This window comes from Artemia franciscana, chromosome 7, assembly GCF_032884065.1.
Source record: "Artemia franciscana chromosome 7, ASM3288406v1, whole genome shotgun sequence".
Classification (NCBI taxonomy): Eukaryota; Metazoa; Arthropoda; class Branchiopoda; order Anostraca; family Artemiidae; genus Artemia; species Artemia franciscana.
Genome location: NC_088869.1, coordinates 13,912,768 through 13,932,979, shown reverse-complemented (window position 1 = coordinate 13,932,979; position 20,212 = coordinate 13,912,768). Strand labels below are relative to the sequence as shown.

The following is a 20,212-nucleotide window of genomic DNA, read 5'->3' as shown; positions in this document are numbered from 1 at the left end:
AAAAACATAATCTTATATTTTTTTTTTAGTGTTTTCTTACACCTGGTATGCAAAGTCTACTACATTTTGAACTGGTTGGTATTCAGCAATATGTCTACCATATATCATGGAATGAAATGTTCACCAGGATTTCAAAATAGCCTCACAAATTCAAAAACAATCAAAATTGTTTGACTTCTTAATAATTTACTGAATAAAAAGCATTGAAACCCTTAATATCGAAATAATTTTCGAGTTTTTCGTTAATAAAAACCCTAACTTGAACAATAGGACACTGAAAAATCTAAACTAATTAGAAATTAATATAGATATACAAGACAACAAAATACAAGAGACTAGAACCATGTATTAGGAAAACTAAACTGGAAAAACTAAACATGCATTAATCCAAAGACCTTTTATTACTAGACTTCCACAGTGGGTAAAATTACGCGGAGAAACCCAACGCAAAATTTGAATCCTCTAGGGAAAAGGTAAAGGTTTCTTTTTCTAGAATTGCTATTCAATTTGCCATTGGCTATTGAACCTCGTTCTTAGGCTCAGCAGATTCCCACACGGTTTGGACGCCAGTAATGCGACAAGGATTTCCACGAAGCAGGTTTTCAACAGCCAAACCACGGGGTTGGGACCCCCTTTGCTGAAAACACTTTATGACGGGAAGGCTGAGAATATTGTCGTTTTTAAAACTACAGGACTTGAACTGGTGCTCAACAACTAAAGATTTTTATTTGTTGTCAAATCGATGAAAGGGCTGGTCCACATACCTCCATTCAATCGTTACTGGTTTAATAAGACTAATAGAAACGTTAATAAAAAAAATTAAAATTAAAACCCAACTCCAAAGTACAAATGGGGTATGCAACCCCAGTTTTCAATCTGATTTAGGTCTACAGTCGAGTGCATACAATCGTTATTGGTAATGGTAGATGATTTCCCATACAAACATCATTTACTAACATCAAGAAGCGTACAGAAATTTTTTAATATATGTTACTTCAGATTTTCATTAGTTTTCAGTTCATTAATCTTCATTTCAGTCATTACTGTCATTAATTTTCCCCTTTGTGGTAACTTTTCGAAACTGAGCGCCAATATTCTAGAACTCCGAGTTTGAACTAAGTATTTTGGCACTTCCAGATTGAGCACGAGAGGAAACAGTGCCAGAAAATGGTATATAACAGATTTGTGTTGAACCAACTGTTCGGAAAACACATGATGCAGAGCTGGGCGTCAGCCCGTGTTGGAACCTGCTCCCCGAAAACGAAGCTTTGCTCTAACCACTTCTAAGATCTTCTAGATAATTTGTATTCTGCCCATAGAAAACACATTACTAAATCAATGACTGAAATAAAGATTAATGAGCTGAAAATTGGGAATGAATAAACTGAATATCTCTACAATGGACGCATGGGAATCAATAAAAATAGCGTCGTTTGAGGTTTTATAAATTCAAAGGTTTTTGTAATAATAAAACTGATTCATTAGAATATTCATTTTCAAATGTTTATCTGCTCATTAACAATTTCAAAGTTACAACTTATAGACTGTGGAATCAGATAATTTCCTTCGTGGACATAGACGGGAATGGTGGATTTAGGATTATTTTAAACTTTTTTCATTTCGGATCGAGATGAGTTGCGTTTTTAATCCCTATCTCTATGCGTGTTCTATTCTACTACTACTACTACTACTAACAAGTCACAGCACCACCAAGCCGCCTGAGGCCAACATAGCTACGCACGCTCCTTCTACATCCTAATCTATTCAAAGCTTCCCTCTTTACATCCTCCCAGGAAATTCCCATTCCCCTTGAAATTTTCTTTGCGACATACTCACTCCCCAACCGTGGACGACCTGCTTTCCGTTTAGCCCTAGACAATTGGCCGTAAAAGGACAATCTCTGGCAGTCCGTCATCCTTCATTCGCAAAGCGTGTCCTAACCAGCTCAACTTTTCTCTATTTATAGCCCTAGAAGGCGGGATTGAACCACACTTTTCATATAGCTTACTGTTTGAAATACGGTCTGTCAGCCGGTAATCAAAACAATCCTTAGGAAAAACAATCCAAAACAATTCATTCAGGAAAAAGATTACCGATTTTTTTTTTCCATTGCTCATGCTAATCTAAGACCATACTATTGTTAGCCGTTCTAACATTAAAAGTAAAACCACACAACTGAAAGCCACAATCATTTATTGTGTTTTTGCCTACTCCAATTTCAAATCCCTGTCAAGCTTAGACCGATACATGGTAAATCATTTGCCGTAAATCTTAAACTAGAAAATATGTTAGTATTATGTGGTATGTTATAAAAGAAGCTCATATAAATCAATTCCTAAGCGTTTCAAGGAGAAAAAAAAACACAAAAAAACAAGACAAATAAAAAAAGATTCGAATCTATCATCCAGGGTTTGCATGACAAATAGTAGGATGAATGTTAATAAACAGATTATTCTAGAAGATAAAACTAAAAGCTTTTTAAGATGCAGCCTCTCCACTTGGAATGGTATAAAAGAAATGTTATCCCTAAAAATTTGGCTGTTAATTCCTTTAAAAGGAAGCTTAACAGACACAATTTTAGGGAGACAACCCAAGTAAATGATTGACAAATTTCAGTTAAGGCCCTAAGTCTTTAGCATCCTGGCCCAATGAGAATTGTCATAAAAATATACGCTAAACTTATTCGATAAAAAGCTGTTCAAAAATTTGGTTCCATCCAACAGTGTTCATCTACAATAAAAACTACGTTAAGATGACTAAGTCAAGTTTCAGGAATGAACGATGATAAAAAATATGCTTTTTCTGAATTAAGGTGAGGCCAAAAAAAGAAAACATGCTCAAAACGGATTGAATAGACGTAAAGAAAACTTAATGGAAGCAGGAATTTCATAGCAGGAAACAAAGAATAAAGCCCTTATTTTCTCAACGCATACATTCGCGTTGGCCACAGAAGGCTTTGTACTAAAAAAAACAAACATTATTTGTAACAGCAATAGTGATAATTTTCCCATAAAGACATCATTTGCATGTATGGTAATGCCAATATGCAAGTAGGTACGTTATTTTAACCACAAAATTTATATGACAGTTTAGAAAGGGAACTGTACATAAATTTAACCACTTTGACTGGACAGAGTCCCCTACCATTCCCCTTTTTCTACTGCCTTACTCTGCAATGTCAAAACCAGTACCAGGCATTCATCAAGTTAATCAACCTTTTCTTTCCCCATCATCTCTCCAAAACAACTCAGCCATTTGCTAATGTAAATAAATTGAACAGGAAGGGATAATTTAGCTTCGAAACGGACTTCCTTTAAAGAAAATAAAAATTTTCACTGATATTAACTACCATTGGATTGTTTGGACTAATCATATGAAGCCAACAAAACCCCAACCTACCTCCCATCTGCAGGTATAAAGCATCGAACATTGTTAACGGCAGACACATGGTGATCTTTCAGCTAAAGCTTTTAGGTAAACTAACTATAAGACATTTATGTAATTTATATAATCATATATCCCTAAATAGAGACTTGGGCGAGTACACGTGCAACCATATGTACACAAAATTAATTTAAAAACCGATTTAATACAGAATAAAATAAAATTAGGAGCAAATAAGAATGAACCTACTTCCAAAAGGAATACAAGATTAGCAAGCACCAAGAACAAATATTGCGATAACTTTTTTTTTCAACTTTTAATCAATTCAAGTAGCATCAATGAACAGTTTTTTTTGTCAGTCTTGGCTGAGCCTATGTGAGCTGAGAAGGCCTAGATTCTTTCAAAACTAATCTTATGATTCTAGTTTTGAAATTTGTTTTACAGATGAGATTTTGTCAGAAAGTTTGTTTTTATTGTAAAGTCTTCTAGTTATTCAGAAAAGTAAAGTTTTTATTTGTAAAGTAAAAGTTTTCCTGGTTGTATACTATATTTCGCTGATGACGATTGTTGCATATATAGCCGAAATATCAGCTTCAGTTGCATTAATTGTCTTCACAAATTTCCCTGATATCTTCTCTCATGTTTTGTACGACATACGCCCCCTGGAAATTCTCATTCTTCTACTTTTAGACAAAGAGTTACCTTCGAATTTCTAGAACCCTGTCATCGCAATTAAATAATATTTTTTAAGCTTCTTTCAAACTACCAAACCTTTAAAACTAGCAAAAGCAAAAATTTTAAAATCAAAAGCATGTGCTCCTTCACTGTATTATTCTAGAATTTTTAATATAGTGTTTTCTTCTGCCAAAAGGACTTTCTCACTTTCCCTAATTGAAAAACATAAGAAAGGCACATTCAAGTAGCTTGTTATTTGCAGTGTAATTATGTTGCGATTGTGAAACGGATGTTATATTACCCTTTCTCAAACTATCCTAAAATTAGTTTGTTAGAAGAAGGAATTAGAACTAGAAACACAAGATTAGAAGAAGAAGGAAAAGAGTTATAAGAAGAAGAACCACGAGAAGAATACATGATTAAAACATTAACTGGAGTAACTTCAAGAGAAGAAACGGAAAAATAAGATATGAACTTGGTCTGAAGCCAAGTGAAAGATAAAATATAAAATTTTATTCCAGAGCTACACTAGTCAGGGCTGTCTAAAAAAGAAGAAAATTCATGAATGAAGTGTCCCTGGAGGATTTTGGTGTCACACTTGAGCAAAAAAAGCAACTTAAATGGAAAGATAAATCCCATTCAAAAAGTTTAAGTGGGAACTTTGACCCAATGAATAAGAAGAACAGAAGAAGAAAAACGGATTAAAAGAAGAACAATTGGATGAATACTTGATTAAAACATTAGCTAGAATAAGTTTAAGAGGTGAAAGAGTAGGATAAGGTTAGAACATGACAAGAAGAAGAACACGAGAAATTTTATTCCCCAAGCGATATATATATATATATATATATATATATATATATATATATATATATATATATATATATATATATATATATATATATATATATATATAAATCTTGTTGTTTTTAGAGTCACAGTTGCTCTGTACAATTTAAATAAAAGTTTAAATCCTGAAGTATAAACGGTACAAAAGTAACAATCACTAATACGATTTATGGGCAAAGCAGGAATGGTGTGTGAAAGCACAAGAGGGTTGGCCCCCAACCCCCCATTGCACTTCCTGGCTGAAGGGCCATGAAACGGAGATCAGCACCGCCGGTTTGGACCTTAAGGGTCTAGTGCCGTCTTGCTTACTAACTTTTTTTATGGGCAACACTTTAGACACACGATGGTTAAATTCATTATGTGCCCCTTTATCCATATACATAGATTATTGGAACACTATTGGCCCACTTTGCAAGTCACCCATCATTCATAATTATTTCCAGTTTTCAATTTATAGAAGGTACCTGATTTATGCACAATCATCTGTCCTTTGATGGGGAATAATAAAACCATCAAATATATTAGAAAACGAATCATAGCTGTTGAAGCACTTAAAATGCAAAGTAAGCAACACATCCAATGAAATGTTTCAGCTCATGTATAGCTTAAATAATAAACTCTTCTAATCTTGTATATAAACAAGAACTCGGGCTCCACATCAGGTTATGCTCCACTAACATTGAAATCGAGATACAACGTTTCATTAAGGTCCTTCAGGTGTAACTGAACTTAGAAAGTCTTCTTTCTAAATTATTTATGAAACGCATTTTTGTGATGTGATTTTTTGTTATTACTATGGAAAAAAAGATTCATGTTCTTCCTTTCAATATTCTAAATAAAATAAAAGAATTATTTCTAACCTTTAAGGTTTTATCCCAGCCTTGCGCTATTTTTATTCCTGCTTCTTTTTTTTATTTAACCTGCTTTTTTTAATAAAATCCTTTATTTTAGTAGTTAGTTATTTTTCAAACAAGAAAGCGCTGATTTGGTAAGTTTTTTTTTTTGATTTACAATCACAAAAACGACCTAAAGTGAAAATCTAAATTAGAAAAAAAAAGCCAGTCCCACTGAAATTTTTAAATCGAATGGAGAGTATATGACTTATTTCTCTAAAAAGGTAGGCCAGAACTAGAAAAACTACTATTAGCAACATTTACAAAATTCTTCAATTTTTTTTTCGCAAGGTTCGCTATTTAGGTACAGTTTGGTAAGATAATTTAGAGGCGGAATTTAGTAATAGAGCTAATATTGCTTGACTAATTGTTAATGAGTATCCAAGATGTTAATACTTTCTTTTCTTCCATCATATCAGCTACCTTTTTTAATAAAGAAAAGGAGCTTGTACAAGAAGTATTTGAGTGAGAAATTCTTTGAGAATAACAGGAATTTAAGAGAAGTGGAGAAAGGATATTATACAAATTAAGGAGGTGTCAAGTAGGGGCCATGGATAAGGTTACCGAGAATCTGAGAGAAACAGCCAGATGGCTTAAAGACATTGCAACTGAGTAGTAAATCTGGACTTGTCAAACAGTTCGTGGTAGCGAACTATAGTAAGGAACGACTCGGGTCAATAGTAACCGAAACTCTAAAAAACGGAATTTTGATACCAATAGTTACATCGAATGAATTGCGTTTTAATGCTGATTTCAAATATATAAGTTTCATCAAGTTTAGTCTTACCCATATAAAGTTACGAGCCTGAGAAAATTTACCTTATTTTAGAAAATAGGGGAAAACACCCCAAATATCCTCCAAGAAGTCCATAAACTCAAGACATTAATTACTGACACGAAACAAGCACAAAAAGGCAAACAATTGCCCGAATACATTAAAGAGCCACAATTTCGAAAGAGACTTATTCTGCCTAATTCCTATTATAACAAAAAACGTCCCACTTGTACATCCCAATTTTTATTTCCTCGACTCTGAGTTTACTATTTAAGTATAAACAAAAGCCATAGCCCTAATATATCTAAGATATTCCGAAAACCGTTAAAAAACATATTCACACATTAAATTTGAATAGGAACTCAAACCTTACCCAGTTGTTTTGTTGTAATCATTTGCTGTTTGGCAATTTCTTCAGTTTTGAACGAATCCAGGATTCCAGATTCTGCTTCTTTTGTGAAGTCTCTCAATGGCGCTGGTGTATCATCCTTAGCACGAAGAGCAATCAGGAAATCTTTCATTAAAGGAAGGATCTTCGCAGACAAACTTGGAAACCTAAACCAAGGAAAATTATTTTTAGTGGATACAATTGCTTAAGAGCAATGACTTTCGCCTAATTCTAATTGTAAACTTTTTGAATAAAAAGTATTATGTAATAAATACATATTGATGATTTTTTATTTTGATATTTAAAAACTTAACTCCTGGTTTTTCCTACAATAAAAAAATTTATCTTGGTTTACTGAAATTAATCAGTAGTAATAAAGGCTAATACAAGAGCACATGCAGTAACGAGAGTTTATTTGAACCAAAAAAGTGTTATGCTTCTCCTCAATCATAACATTTGGTATTTTTGTTCTTCTTAAAGATGTGGAGGGTAGAAAACCAGTTTAACAACATCTTCTCCTACTCAACCCTCTAAATATAGATAACTTCGAAGACCACACTGCCTTCCATGACGAAAATATAGCAGTTCAAAACAGGGATGAAACCTTTTAATAGACAGTGAAACAAATATAAAATTTCAACTGAATATTTCGGACACATATACAGTGTCGATCATCAACAGTAAAAGGTTTTTACAACTGATGATAGACACTGTATATGTGTCAGAAATATTCAGTTAAAATTTTATATTTGTTTCACTGTCTATTAAAAGGTTTCATCCGTTTCATCCCTGTTTTGAACTGTTATATTTTCACCCCTCTGAAGCAACGAAAGGCATTTGTGTTCTATCTGAAATCTACTAATGAATTTTTATTGCTCTTAGAAGGATCTCAAATAACCCTAGGCTATGGAGGGGCTCACTTAAGAAAACCGTGAATACCACAGGCTCCCAAACTGGGCGCTCTCTGAAAGTAATTGTGACTCTGTACAGAGACAGTTCGATCATAATCAAGAATTATTAGATTTCAAGAAGAACTTCAAAGTTAAGTGAAGCTGAACCTGTATGTCAGAGTACTTCACAATAGTTGAAGCTGTTGAAGAGTGCGTCACCTGTGAAATAAAGGGATCTTAAACTGAAGAACTTGGAAACCCGTGGGACACTGATCCATAAGCATGTGTAGAAGGGTACGTATTCCAGCTGAAAGACCTTTTCTTTATCTACTGTATTCTATAAATAAAGAAATACCAATTCCATTGAAAGCAGCATAGGGTGGAGATGATGAAGATGAAAATAGACTTGCCAGAACATTTCAAAACCAATGCGTGTACACCAGGATTGCCTACTTGCACACTTTTAGTGTGAAATACACTATTTTTTACTTATAGATTCTAGAGCTATCTTAGTTCTATGACTATCTACATTAGTTCTTCGTTCACCCTTACTTCTCCGTTAGTCCTTAGTTCGAGGGATGGGGAAGAGTGAAATTCACTCTTTTGGATGTTAGTTTTTATTAGCTTTAAACGTCAGTAGTTGGAAACTTTGTCAGAAGTACATTTAACCCAAGGAACAGGGCTGCCAACTTGCACACTTTTTGCGTGAACTGTACTCTTTTTTATCCAATCTAGGGGATTGGGTGCAATTTTTTTGACTTGCACTCTTTTTGAGCGAAAATCTCCTTTTTGTCGTTGTTTTGCACTCTTTTTAGACGTCGGCTGTTGACAACCCCGGTGCACACCACCTATGATGTGAAAGCATTGGTCTTATTTTACACATATGAAAATTTTATAGCTAGTGTTCTAGATTATATTTGCTTTACTCTTTGGGTTACAATACGTAAACCGTAACCAGAGAGTTTATTGGACCCTGATCCAAATATTAAACGATTCTTATGCTCTTAATTTCCAGTAACTTTCAGTTGCTTGAAATCGGTTGCTAGAATTGAAAAGTGGCGGGGGTGACCACCCCCAACTTTTATTCCTCTGTACGTACTTGGATAGTACGTTTAAGGAGTAAGAGGTTCAAAAGAAATGTACAAGATTTGATATCTTATGTTTTTTGTTTGTTTTTCTTTCTTTTTCGTTTCATAATTTAGCAATAAAGATTTTAGAGAAAAAATTAGCCTACTTTTCCATTTTCTGAATTTTAATGAAAAAATTGTTATTTTTTTCTTTATCTATCTTTTGAACACTGTTTAATTTTAGCCTACTGTGACCAATTTTTGTGAACAATCAACTAAATATTTTAAATTTGACATAAATAATTTTATACCTTATTTGGGCGCATACGTTATTATATACGTAACCAGAGGTGGAGAGGTAGTGATTCGCTCTCTTAACTTTCTTAATTTTTATAATTAATCCAAACACTATTTTGTTTTTTTTTACACTAGTAAAGTTTTTTTTTTCTGTACTGAGACAACTCATTGTTTATTCTTTCTTGAAGAATTTCTAGTTAATAATTGAGCTTTTTACGGTTTCATCTGAAGTTGACATCTCTGGATTGGGTTTGGATATTAGTTTAAGCATGGGTTACTTGGGTTTTATCAATTGTTTGATTAGAAATCCATCTGCTGCACCTCTGCACAGCTTGTTATTTTGGGAGTTTTGAGGTGTGATATTGGATTTTGGTATAACTTTTGTCTTTTTCAGTTTTTTTTGTTGGTATATTTCTTTTATTGTTTTTTTTTTTCGCGCATGTTCCTTCCCGGGCGTGGAGCCTTACCTAAGAGACAATGTTCAAGTCGCTTGTGTTGCCAATTTATTGTCAAATAGGATAAACTAACTCTGAATCCTTTTTTTTTAGTGAAGTTTAAAAAAAAATGAAAAAAGTCAGCAACAAATAAGTCTAGGAAGCCAAAATAAGCGCTCATTAAAAACTAAAAAATCTCTAAATTTCCACGTCTTGCATTATGGAATCCAGAAACGTTGACATTTTATTCTTGTAACAACCTATCAAATTATCTACAAGAACATCGCCGATCATTATTTTGGAAGAGCTTGATGGCCTGTTTCTATGTTCCAGAATGCTATAGCAATCTGGCTAATTAGACACAAATGTATTGATCAAATGCTGCATAGAATATTTCGCAAGAATAGAAATATATAACGCATAAAAAGCAAAAGTTACTGCATTTTTATAGTTTTAAAATCTAATAAAAGTAGAAAATTAATTAGTAGCACTGACGTTAGCTATAATTAACTTTACGGAGGAAGAGGCTAAATAGAAAAAAAAGCAATTGAAATCTATACAATATATAAACTTGGTTAACTTTATTTCCAAGAGTAATAAATACAGGAGCATATGTTTCGATGAATGTTTATTGTGTTGGTATAATATATATATATATATATATATATATATATATATATATATATATATATATATATGTCCTGCTTCCAAAATTCGGAATTGTTCCTATAACTACAAAAATAATTGATATATATATATATATATATATATATATATATATATATATATATATATATATATATATATATATATATATATATATATATATATCCTGTTTCCAAAATTCGGAATTGTTCCTATAACTACAAAAATAATTGCAACTTAATAATGGATCCACCTAATCTGTGTATACTGAAATATCCCCAAAAGTGATATATCTGGGTACTTACGTATAGACTAGGGCTAAGAACGTAAAAAAATCTCCAATGCTCACAAACCATCCTTAAATCTTAAGTTGTGAATATGATTCTTCTTGATCTTATATGAAACTGAATTAAATAATTGACAACACTAAAGTCTGATATCCGAGAATAGCTTTAAGAAAATTTGGCTAAGGAATAAGGCTAAGAGCATAAAAGACTCCAAAATCCAGAATAACATTTTCTTAAAGTTACTCTTGTTAGGTACGAGAATTCAGTTTCAGTAAAAACTAAGGGGGAATCATATGCAGAAATCAAACTTTTTGGACAGTTCTGGACTACTTCATGCAAGATTTCAGAAGTATTGAGGAGCACTGGAGATCATTTGTGCCCCTAGTCGCACTCCAGAATCAAGTTTTCTTAAAGTTACTCTTGCTAGGTATGAGACTTCAGTTCGAGTTTTGTATACGGTTCTAAAAAAATGCCCCTAAGAAAACTTGATTCTAGGGTAGGGTTAAGAGCATAAAAAATCTCCAGTACTCCCAACACTTCTAAAATCCTGAATTTGTATATAGTTCCTCTTGACATTTAATAAAACAGAATTCATTAACTGATAACACCGAATTCCGGTATCTGAACACAAGTAACATGAAACCCTGACTCGGAAGTAGGGCTAGGAGTACCAAAGATCCCAAGTAGTCCAGAACCGTCCCAAAATCTAGAGTTTTGCATATGATTCCCCCTTATTTTTTTTTACTGAAACTGGATTCTCATACCCAACAAGAGTAACTTGAAGAAAATTTGATTCTAGAGTACGACTAGGGGCACAATTAATCTCCAGTGCTCCCCAATGCTTCTGAAATCATGAGTTTTGCATACGGTTGTAAAAAATTGCCTTAAGAAAACTTGATTCTAGAGTAGGGCTAAGAACATAAAAAATCTCCAGTACTCCCAACCCTTCTAAAATCCTGAATTTGTATATGGTTCCTCTTGACATTTAATGAAACAGAATTCAGTAATTGATACCGGTATCCGACTATGAGTAATAAGAAAATCTGACCCGGGAGTACTAGGGAGTACTAGGAGCACTAAAGATTCCCAGTAGTCCAGAACCGTCCAAACATTTTGAGTTCCGCATATGATTTACCCTTAGTCTTTATCCAAACTGAATTCAATTATTGATAACACTGAATTCTGATATCTAACAAGTGTAATTTTAAGGAAATTTGTCTCTGGAGTAGAACTAAGGGCACAAAAAAAAATCCCAATTGCTCCTGACCCATTCTAAACTCTTGAGTTTTGTACATGGTTCCTCTTTGATTTTAATTATTTAAATCATTATTCAGTTTTTACCTGTTCAGCATGTCAAGACTCTGATTTGTCATTTTATCAATATCAGCCAGGTGTTCAGCGGTGGTCTCTTTTTCACGTTGAGCTTGTCCTGGATTGGTCTTTAGAAGATGACGGAAGTGACCAATAGTGTGATGACGATCTTTATGCATTGAACGGAGAAGCTTCTCAAGACATTTCTGTACTTTTGGAGTCTGAAAAGAAAATACTTAAATTTTATTACTAGGCTACAACTTGGTGGCATACCTAGCATTATCACAAGGGGGCGGGGGTTATGGATTTCATGCAACAATCATGGACAATACTAGGTCTGAAATATTTAAATATCTTACCTGGTTTATTTTTTACTCCTTTTTTTTTTTACAGAGGGTTAAAATAGCGAGCTTTTTTGCGTTTTTAAAACCTATTTACAAGTCAAAAAACATTTCCTGAGTTTAGTCAAACAATATGTCCCCTCCCTCTCAACACATACAAAATAGTTCACGCCTAGTCTGTAAAAAAAATAGTCTGTTATATATTGAAATACCCGATGAAAAGTTTAGTATATTTAATATGACTAACACGATTCATTCAAGCTTTTATAAAACAACCAAGTTTCCTTGGTGATTTTATGTGAATTTGAAAGCGTCCAGATCAAAAACGATTGTTTTAACACAAGGGCAAAGGGAAAAGCAACCATGATCTTCACATATATACATATGTTATGTTACATTTTATCAGATGCGAGAATAGATTTCAAGAACCCCATGGAAGCTGAATCTATCAAACCACAATATAATCTTCAGATCAGAAAAAAAAAATCGTATTCAAATAAAAAGAAGATTTGCTAAAACAACTGTATTCCTATGAATCACTTACGGCTAATATATGAACAATACATTTATTTTAGCTTTATATCATCAAATATTGTCATAAGAAAAAAAAAGAAGAACAAAGTCAAATTTCTAGTTTAGAGCTCGAGAGGACCAATTTTTAATCGAAACACATTTTTTGTCTTCAAATCAGGCAAGTCAAAAACTTCAAAGCAAGTTTCAAAAATAAAGAGCAGCTTCACGTTAGAAGATAATGAAATTCCTTGGAGAGGAACTTTTCCCACTCACTTGAACAGTTTAATCAAACTTTCGCTATGCGACAACTTATTGTAGACCCGGAAAACATTAATAAAAAATTACAAGTTTTTCAAAATTAACAGCTTTTCCGCTTAAAATACCCTTAATTATAGAAAGAAGGAAGATAATTAAATTCAAATGCAACAGACCAGCTAGAATTCAGTCAGTCATACTTCCAAAAATGCGTTTAATTAAATCCAACACTTTAATCTTTCTCTCAATGAGAGAAATTTTGAAATGGCTAGGACACTTTCTGTGGATGAAGAATGACAGATTGCCAAAGATCGTCCCTGTCGGCCAGCCATCTAGGACCAAACGAAAAGCAGGTCGTCTTCGAGTGAGGTGCATATCATAAGGAAAGATTTAAGATTAATTAGAATTTCTCGGAAGCGTGTAGAGTTTTGATAGGGGATGGAGGAGGAGCGTGAAGAGCTGTGTTGGCCTCAGGCGGTTTGGTACAGTAGTGAGTTGTTGGTAGTGTTAGTAGTGGCAACACTTCATAATAGTCTTTGGGCAGTGTTCAGGGGGGAGGGAAGGGGTTTTGAAAGTCTGAGATTTATGTGTACTGAGAATTGTTAAGCTTAGAGGAAAAGAAGTTTCTGCACAGTCGTATTATAAATAGAAAGAAAGAGATAATAAAACATAAAAATAAATCTCGGTAATGCTAAGGTACTCACACTTGCAGGGATTTCATTAAGAGCATTAGTATAACAGGTCATTGCTTCTCGTTTCTTTACGTTGATACGAGCCAAAACCCGTTGCTGGTGAGCAGCAATTAGCTGATGTTTTTCAGCCTGGCTTTCGTCTTCCAAGGCGCGAACCAACTTTTGGAAACTGGAAATAACAGAATATAGATATCAGATAAGCTCATGGAAGAAGAAGGGTCTCAAATAAAATTCTAACTCTGAAAAATATCAACTCTTATTTCGAAGATCCTGCTAGTTCAGATGAAGACACAGAGGTTTCACATATGAAAGATTACAACATAGAAACAATTTAAACATTAATAAATAAATACTGTCATTTTATTACCTTCTTCAATTGGTTTTGATGACAGTAAAGATTGAAATTAGAAAAAAACAACTGTAGAGAAATCATTAAAAGCAAGTAAATGTTCTGAATTAAGTCACAAATAGCCTTCAAAAGTGCAAGGTATTAAAACGTATGTGCCTTTACTTTGGGTTAGTTCTGATGATAATGTCTGACTGGTCAGATTGGTATAAAAGGAGACGAAATTTTTTCGACATATGATACATTCAGGGTCGCTAATTCATGAATATGTGAGAAACCAGGGCATGAGTTTTTCTCGATCTTTTAAATGAAGAAACAATAAAAAAAAAATGCACTTTTGGATATCTAAAGGAAAAAGGGACAATTGGTGCACTCGGGTTCGTTTGGTATAGTTGCAAGTTATTCAGTCAGGAGGTGGCACGAGCTATAGTAAGTTACTCTGAAGTAAATTCAATTGTTTGGCCCATATCCGTCTTTGCACTATGATAACGGATTTGAAATTAAAATGTCATCTGAAAACGTACAACTTTGTCACAATCTTACCCTGTTTTCACATACACTGACAACGGTGAAATACACACTAAGCGTTGCCAACCATTTCAACCCCTCTCGTACAAAAGGGACTAGTCAGGCCCAAAATCAAAGGAAAGTCTTGCTTTCACATTTTTCAAGGCTTTCACATTTACTCCAGCTATTTTTTTCACCTTTGACATCTTCAAGCAGTTTCTTCTCAAGAGATATCCCCAATTTATCGAAAACTTCTAACTCAGTAAATAGGTTCATAAAAAGTAAGAGTAGTGAAAAGGAAGCATGATGTTCTTCCAAAAAACAATAGCCAATTAGCTGGCCCTAAGTTTAAGCCTTCCCATTTCTTTGCAGTCAATATCTCAACAGATATGAACTGATCACCGTAGAAACCGAAGAGAAATTATAGATTTTTAGTAAGTCTGGTCCATAGAGGATCCAAAGATAGGAAGATTCTGGACCGTGACATCAATTCATCAAAATGAAGAAAAAAATGAATGGACATTTGAAAATATCACCTTATAGCTACATTATGCTGAAGGGCTTTAAATAAGGAAGAGATTCAAAACCGATAATATAGAATCAGTTTTCATGTATTTTTTATTTTTCCATTACGAAAGGAATAATAGGGGGAGAGGGAGAGTAATAAAAATCCATTTTTACTACATTTAAGGAATTTAATAATTCATTCAGCACCAACAATCAAAGACGTAGATATCTTATTCTCCCCATTTGTGAAAAAAGTTCAGTCGTTCATTATTTTCATCGTTTACATGTTTGACTCATTTTAGACTGTTAAGTGAATATAATATGCAATTTTATACTTTCAATGTTGAGTCAACCTTGAACTGGGCCAGCCCCTGTGGTCCTTGCTCTTCCCCTGGGACCGTCCATCCCGCTTGCTCTTCCCCTGGGATCGTCCACCCCACTTACTCTTCCCCTGGGATCGTCCATTCCGCTTGCTCTTCCCCTGGGATCGTCCATCCCGCTTGATCTTCCCCTATGATCATCCATCTCGCTTCCTCTTCCCCTGGGATTGTCCATCCCGCTTGCTCTTCTCCTAGTATCATCCATCCTGTTTGCTCTTCCCCTGGAACCCTCCATTCCGCTTGTTCTTGAGTTAAAATTGGTGATGATGCTGCAGACGTGTAAGCTGTAATGCAAAGAGGGTGACCACACAATGGAACAGAACATGAGTCGATCTCACCTGAGAGGGCAATTTGTTGGAGGTGTTTGGTCTGTACAGCAGAATTCTTTCCGGCAACGCCACACTACACACCCATTACCCAAAACATACAGAAAAACAGTGAACAGCTAGGCACAATATATTCTTGCTTTGGTGCAGTAGCTAAATGGGGCTTGTGGAAGACTTGCTTCATGAAACAACCAAATATGGCGCATCGTGCCTCCGCATCGAGACCAAGATTCTTGGTTGGTTCTCAACAGGTATAATTCTACTCTTTGTCAATCAACAGGCATTATTTGGGATTTTTCCCACAAATGAGGACAAAAATTGTCTACATCTTTTTTGCTTTTTTTCAAGATTTTCAGCTATGATGGCCATAGCTTAGCAAATTTGACCCTATCTGAAAGAACCCTGAAAGAACTCTAGCTGTAGCGTCAATATCAAATGGACGTGTCCTCAGATTTTCTTTCAAACATGGTCATCGCAAAACTAAGTAGTTAAGCTGCAGTAGAGCGCCATTTTCACACACCAGTCAAGATGTCGAACAATGAAAATATATAGAAATATCGAGTAATACAAACAATCGAATAATTGAACAATCGAAAAAATATTTTCCTTCTGACGATGATAGTCCACTCAGTATTACTACAGAGCTCAAGGGTGACTATTTTTTTCGGCAGACGGAGGGATATTTAATTGACCGTGGCTAAGAACGAATGTGCCTTTTATGTACCTGTACTGAATATAATTCTAATAAATCTACTTTTATTAAACCTATATTTAAAACGTATGTGGACATCTACGTTTACACTCTCCACTGAAGATCTACATCTAAGCGACAAGAACTATGCTTAACGTTATTTGTATTTAAAAAAAAAACTATTACCTCAAATAAGCGAATATTCAAATTGAGCATTTTCGGCCTGATATAGTTTTACCGACGTTATCTCTTACGATTCCAAAAAAGAAAAAAAATTACGATTCCAAAAAAAGAGAAGAAAAGTCATAGAAATAATGAAAATACAACACTACGCAAAGTTTCACTAAAATAAGTGACCGAAAATTACAAAACTTTGCAATCTCAATCTTCAGAAACAGCAGATGCCAAAAAAAAGAAAAAAAGGAAGAGAGAGGGAGGGAAATAGGCAATGGGATATTAATGGCTGCACAAATATAGACAAGGGGACTTCCCTCACTGCGTTAAAGAATTTATATCCCGCCCGAAAATTCACTTGTACAGCTAAAAAATTTGCTATATGCACAACTGATGTTTCTCATCTACAACTCTGCCAACACTATAGTTTCGGGTATTAAGAATGAAGAAAAAATAACATGAGAATACATAATGCAACATTGGAATTGTATTATTTTAATCAGTATTATCTCGGTTCGTGTTAAAGAATTTACTGAACTAACAAAGGAAATTTAAATCACCAATTAGGATTAAAACACAAGCTAAAACCATTTGTGTTCGAAAATTCAATTTTCAAGTTGACAAGAAGTGACCTCGATTAAATATAGCACCTACAGGATATTCCCATGATTTCATATTAAGCTCGTCACGCGTATGTCCTCTGTTGCGTTTTGCCGCTGTTGCATCAGAATGTGAAGCAAGTTCGTCAAGCCATGTAAGAGGATACAAGCTTAAAAAAATCTGAATAAAAACTAGTAGGCTAACCACTAAAGGGTTATTTTTCCCACATTTGTTTGATTTGGATAAATACAATACCTGGGAGAGAGGATATATCAAACACATAACAGATAATCTTATTTTTATGCACAAATAGTTTAAATTGACGCATTCTTTTTTTCTGCATTATTCCTAGCTGATGAACAAGAGAAAAAGTGCGAAATTCGTAATTTCTCTATGGATTCTTTCAATGATTCTTCTGTAAATATAGTTCCATTTTCCTTAAACAAATTACTCTTCTTTCGAATAAGATATCATCCATCCCAAGGAGATACGACAAATCTTTAAAATTGAATCTCCAACCAGATAAAAAAAAAAAAAAAATACACAATCAATTCGCTGACAAATTTAATCCTATGGAGAGAAGTATAAGATCCTGGAAGAAGAAAAGAAGGATCTGGAAACCGATTAAAGAATCCTTTTAAGCCCTCGTTCTCTTTTCGATCCATCCATATCGAAACACTATCTTTGAAAATTCGTTTCTTTGAGCTTGAAGCATAATAAAAAGAAAAAGAAGATAGGGCAAAGATTGGTTTTCTTTTTTTACTTGAATGCTTTGTATTGAATTTTCAAAATTCCTTTTTCCACTTCAACACACTCAACCTTTAATCGACAAACCATAAATGAATTAATAACTAAAAATTGCAAATGCATTAGAGGGAAATCCCATTTTAACTTCAGTTCGTTTGCTACCTTTATATATATATATATATATATATATATATATATATATATATATATATATATATATATATATATATATATATATATATATATATATATATATATATATATATATATATATATATATAAATTCACGTCAAGTTTTATTTTTAACTCATTGTGTTGACTAGCGACAATACTGCTTCCATGTTTAAATTCAAAACTTTTTCGGTATAAGAATCGTTAGTTACGTTACATCCTCCAGAGCCAGGGGTGGCGTATAGGGCGTTTACGAAACCTCGCCAGACATCTCGGAGCCGAGCTGCAGCCGTGACGTCCTCCCATTGTCGTTGGAGAGACACCTCATCATTACTTAGGTTTAGGTCGTACTGTCGTCGTAAGGTGTGTCTTGGTCGACCTCTCTTTCGACTCCCCTCGGGGTACCACTCATATACTGTATTCGGAAGTCGATCCTCTGGCATACGGAGGACGTGGCCAAGGTATGTCCGTCTCCTACGTTTCAGAAGGTCAGTAACTAATGGCTGAACGGTTCGTCGGCGAACTTCTACGTTGGTGACCTTTTCCTGCCACGATATGTTCAGGATTCTCCTAAGGCACATGTTTTCGAAGGCTAGGACATGTTTCAAAGGATTTGGGACGGTATAAGAATCGTAGAGTGGATAAGAAGTGTTATTCTAATGTTTGCAAAATCCCTAATAATTTTTCAGAAAATAACTCTTCTTCCAGGCTACTCAGTAGCATATACAAGGAACAAGCCTGAAAGTGAGCTTCTTACGCTTTGAGTAACGTCAGATCCGCGTAGAACATGAGGTCATTTCTTTAAGATCCTTTCATAAAGATTATTTGTCTCTTTTTTATTTCTATGAAACAATTTTCACTTGTTCTGATTTTTTTTTTTTTTTACGAGATTTTCAATTCGGGCTGAATTTTCAAAAATCCACAAAGAAGAAAAAAATTTGATTGAGAGCACGAACAACCGAAAATGGGCGAGGAAAACTTTATTTTCCGATTTGCTTGAAACTTGTACCCAAGTTCCTTAGGCTAATGGCACCACAATACACAAGAAAAATTTACTCACAATAAAACGGGCCCTATATACCCTTTTTCTGAACAGACTGGAATCGAAAACCAAATTCCCTTGGTTGTATCCCAAAGTAGCAGAAAAATTTTCAATTTGGAGCATAATGTCCCGCCACAAAATGGCCGAAAAAACTTCTTTTTTTTTTCGATTAGCTTGGAACTTCCAAGGACTGTGACCTAGGCCAAGAGTGCTGCATACTTTTGTTGGGAGGGGAAGCCCGTTGGAGGGCACAGAAATCCATTAAGTCTCAGAAATAAGGAATCAAGCATGGTTGCATTAATTCACAACGTCCGTCTTAGATTAAGACAATAGCATACAGTTACAAAAAATAGAACAGTGAACCTTATCAACTATTTTGACTTTTTTTTGGAAGATTAATCTCTTTTTCTGGGTTTTATTAAACAAAAAATTGTTCTCAGCATAAGTTTCTATATTATTGAAAAAAAAAACAATAATAATCAGCGTCTTTTGATGGTTAGCGTCAGTTTCAACTACCAATTGAAACTTGTTGTAAAGGTTTATATACTTATTATAAAAAAGACGATAGTTTACCGAATAGTCATCTTCTGCTTGAAGTCTTCGGCACCATGTATATCTTTCCTCATCATCTCTTGATAGCGACCTTCCAAGTCTGTCCAATCTTTCATTATCTAAAATTAAAAAAAACGTGATTACACAATTAGGTTTTAAACAGGGGTTTCAATTGGGGGGGGGGGGGTTAATCCCCCCCCAGATTTTTGTGCCTTTTTTTGGCATTTTCATTAAAAAGGCCTTTTTTGGTATTAATGCAAAAAAAAAAATACACAAAAACAGCAAAGCACGTGGTACCTGTATTTTTCTAAGCCCTTAAGGTTTTGAAAAATACGTCAGTAGCCCCCCTCCCCCCTCAAACACACAGTATTTTGAATTGACGCGACTTCTTATCTTAAATTAAGCACAATAGCTTATTTTAAACTAAAAAGTACCTTTTAAAATCCGACCGATTGCAATTGACTCACTAAATC

The 20,212-nt window shown here is 34.2% G+C and overlaps 1 protein-coding gene across 1 annotated transcript in view; it reads right to left on the bottom strand.

Moving 5' to 3' along the window:
- The window catches only part of LOC136028872 (amyloid-beta-like protein), a 157,614-nt gene that overhangs the window by 8,415 nt on the left and 128,987 nt on the right, over positions 1-20,212 (bottom strand). The window contains exons 7-10 of the mRNA XM_065706814.1: positions 19,761-19,858; positions 13,709-13,865; positions 11,926-12,116; positions 6,950-7,131 (exon numbers count right to left, since the gene is read on the bottom strand). Of these exons, the coding sequence (XP_065562886.1) occupies positions 6,950-7,131; positions 11,926-12,116; positions 13,709-13,865; positions 19,761-19,858 (628 nt within the window). The remainder of the gene's footprint in view (positions 1-6,949; positions 7,132-11,925; positions 12,117-13,708; positions 13,866-19,760; positions 19,859-20,212) is intronic.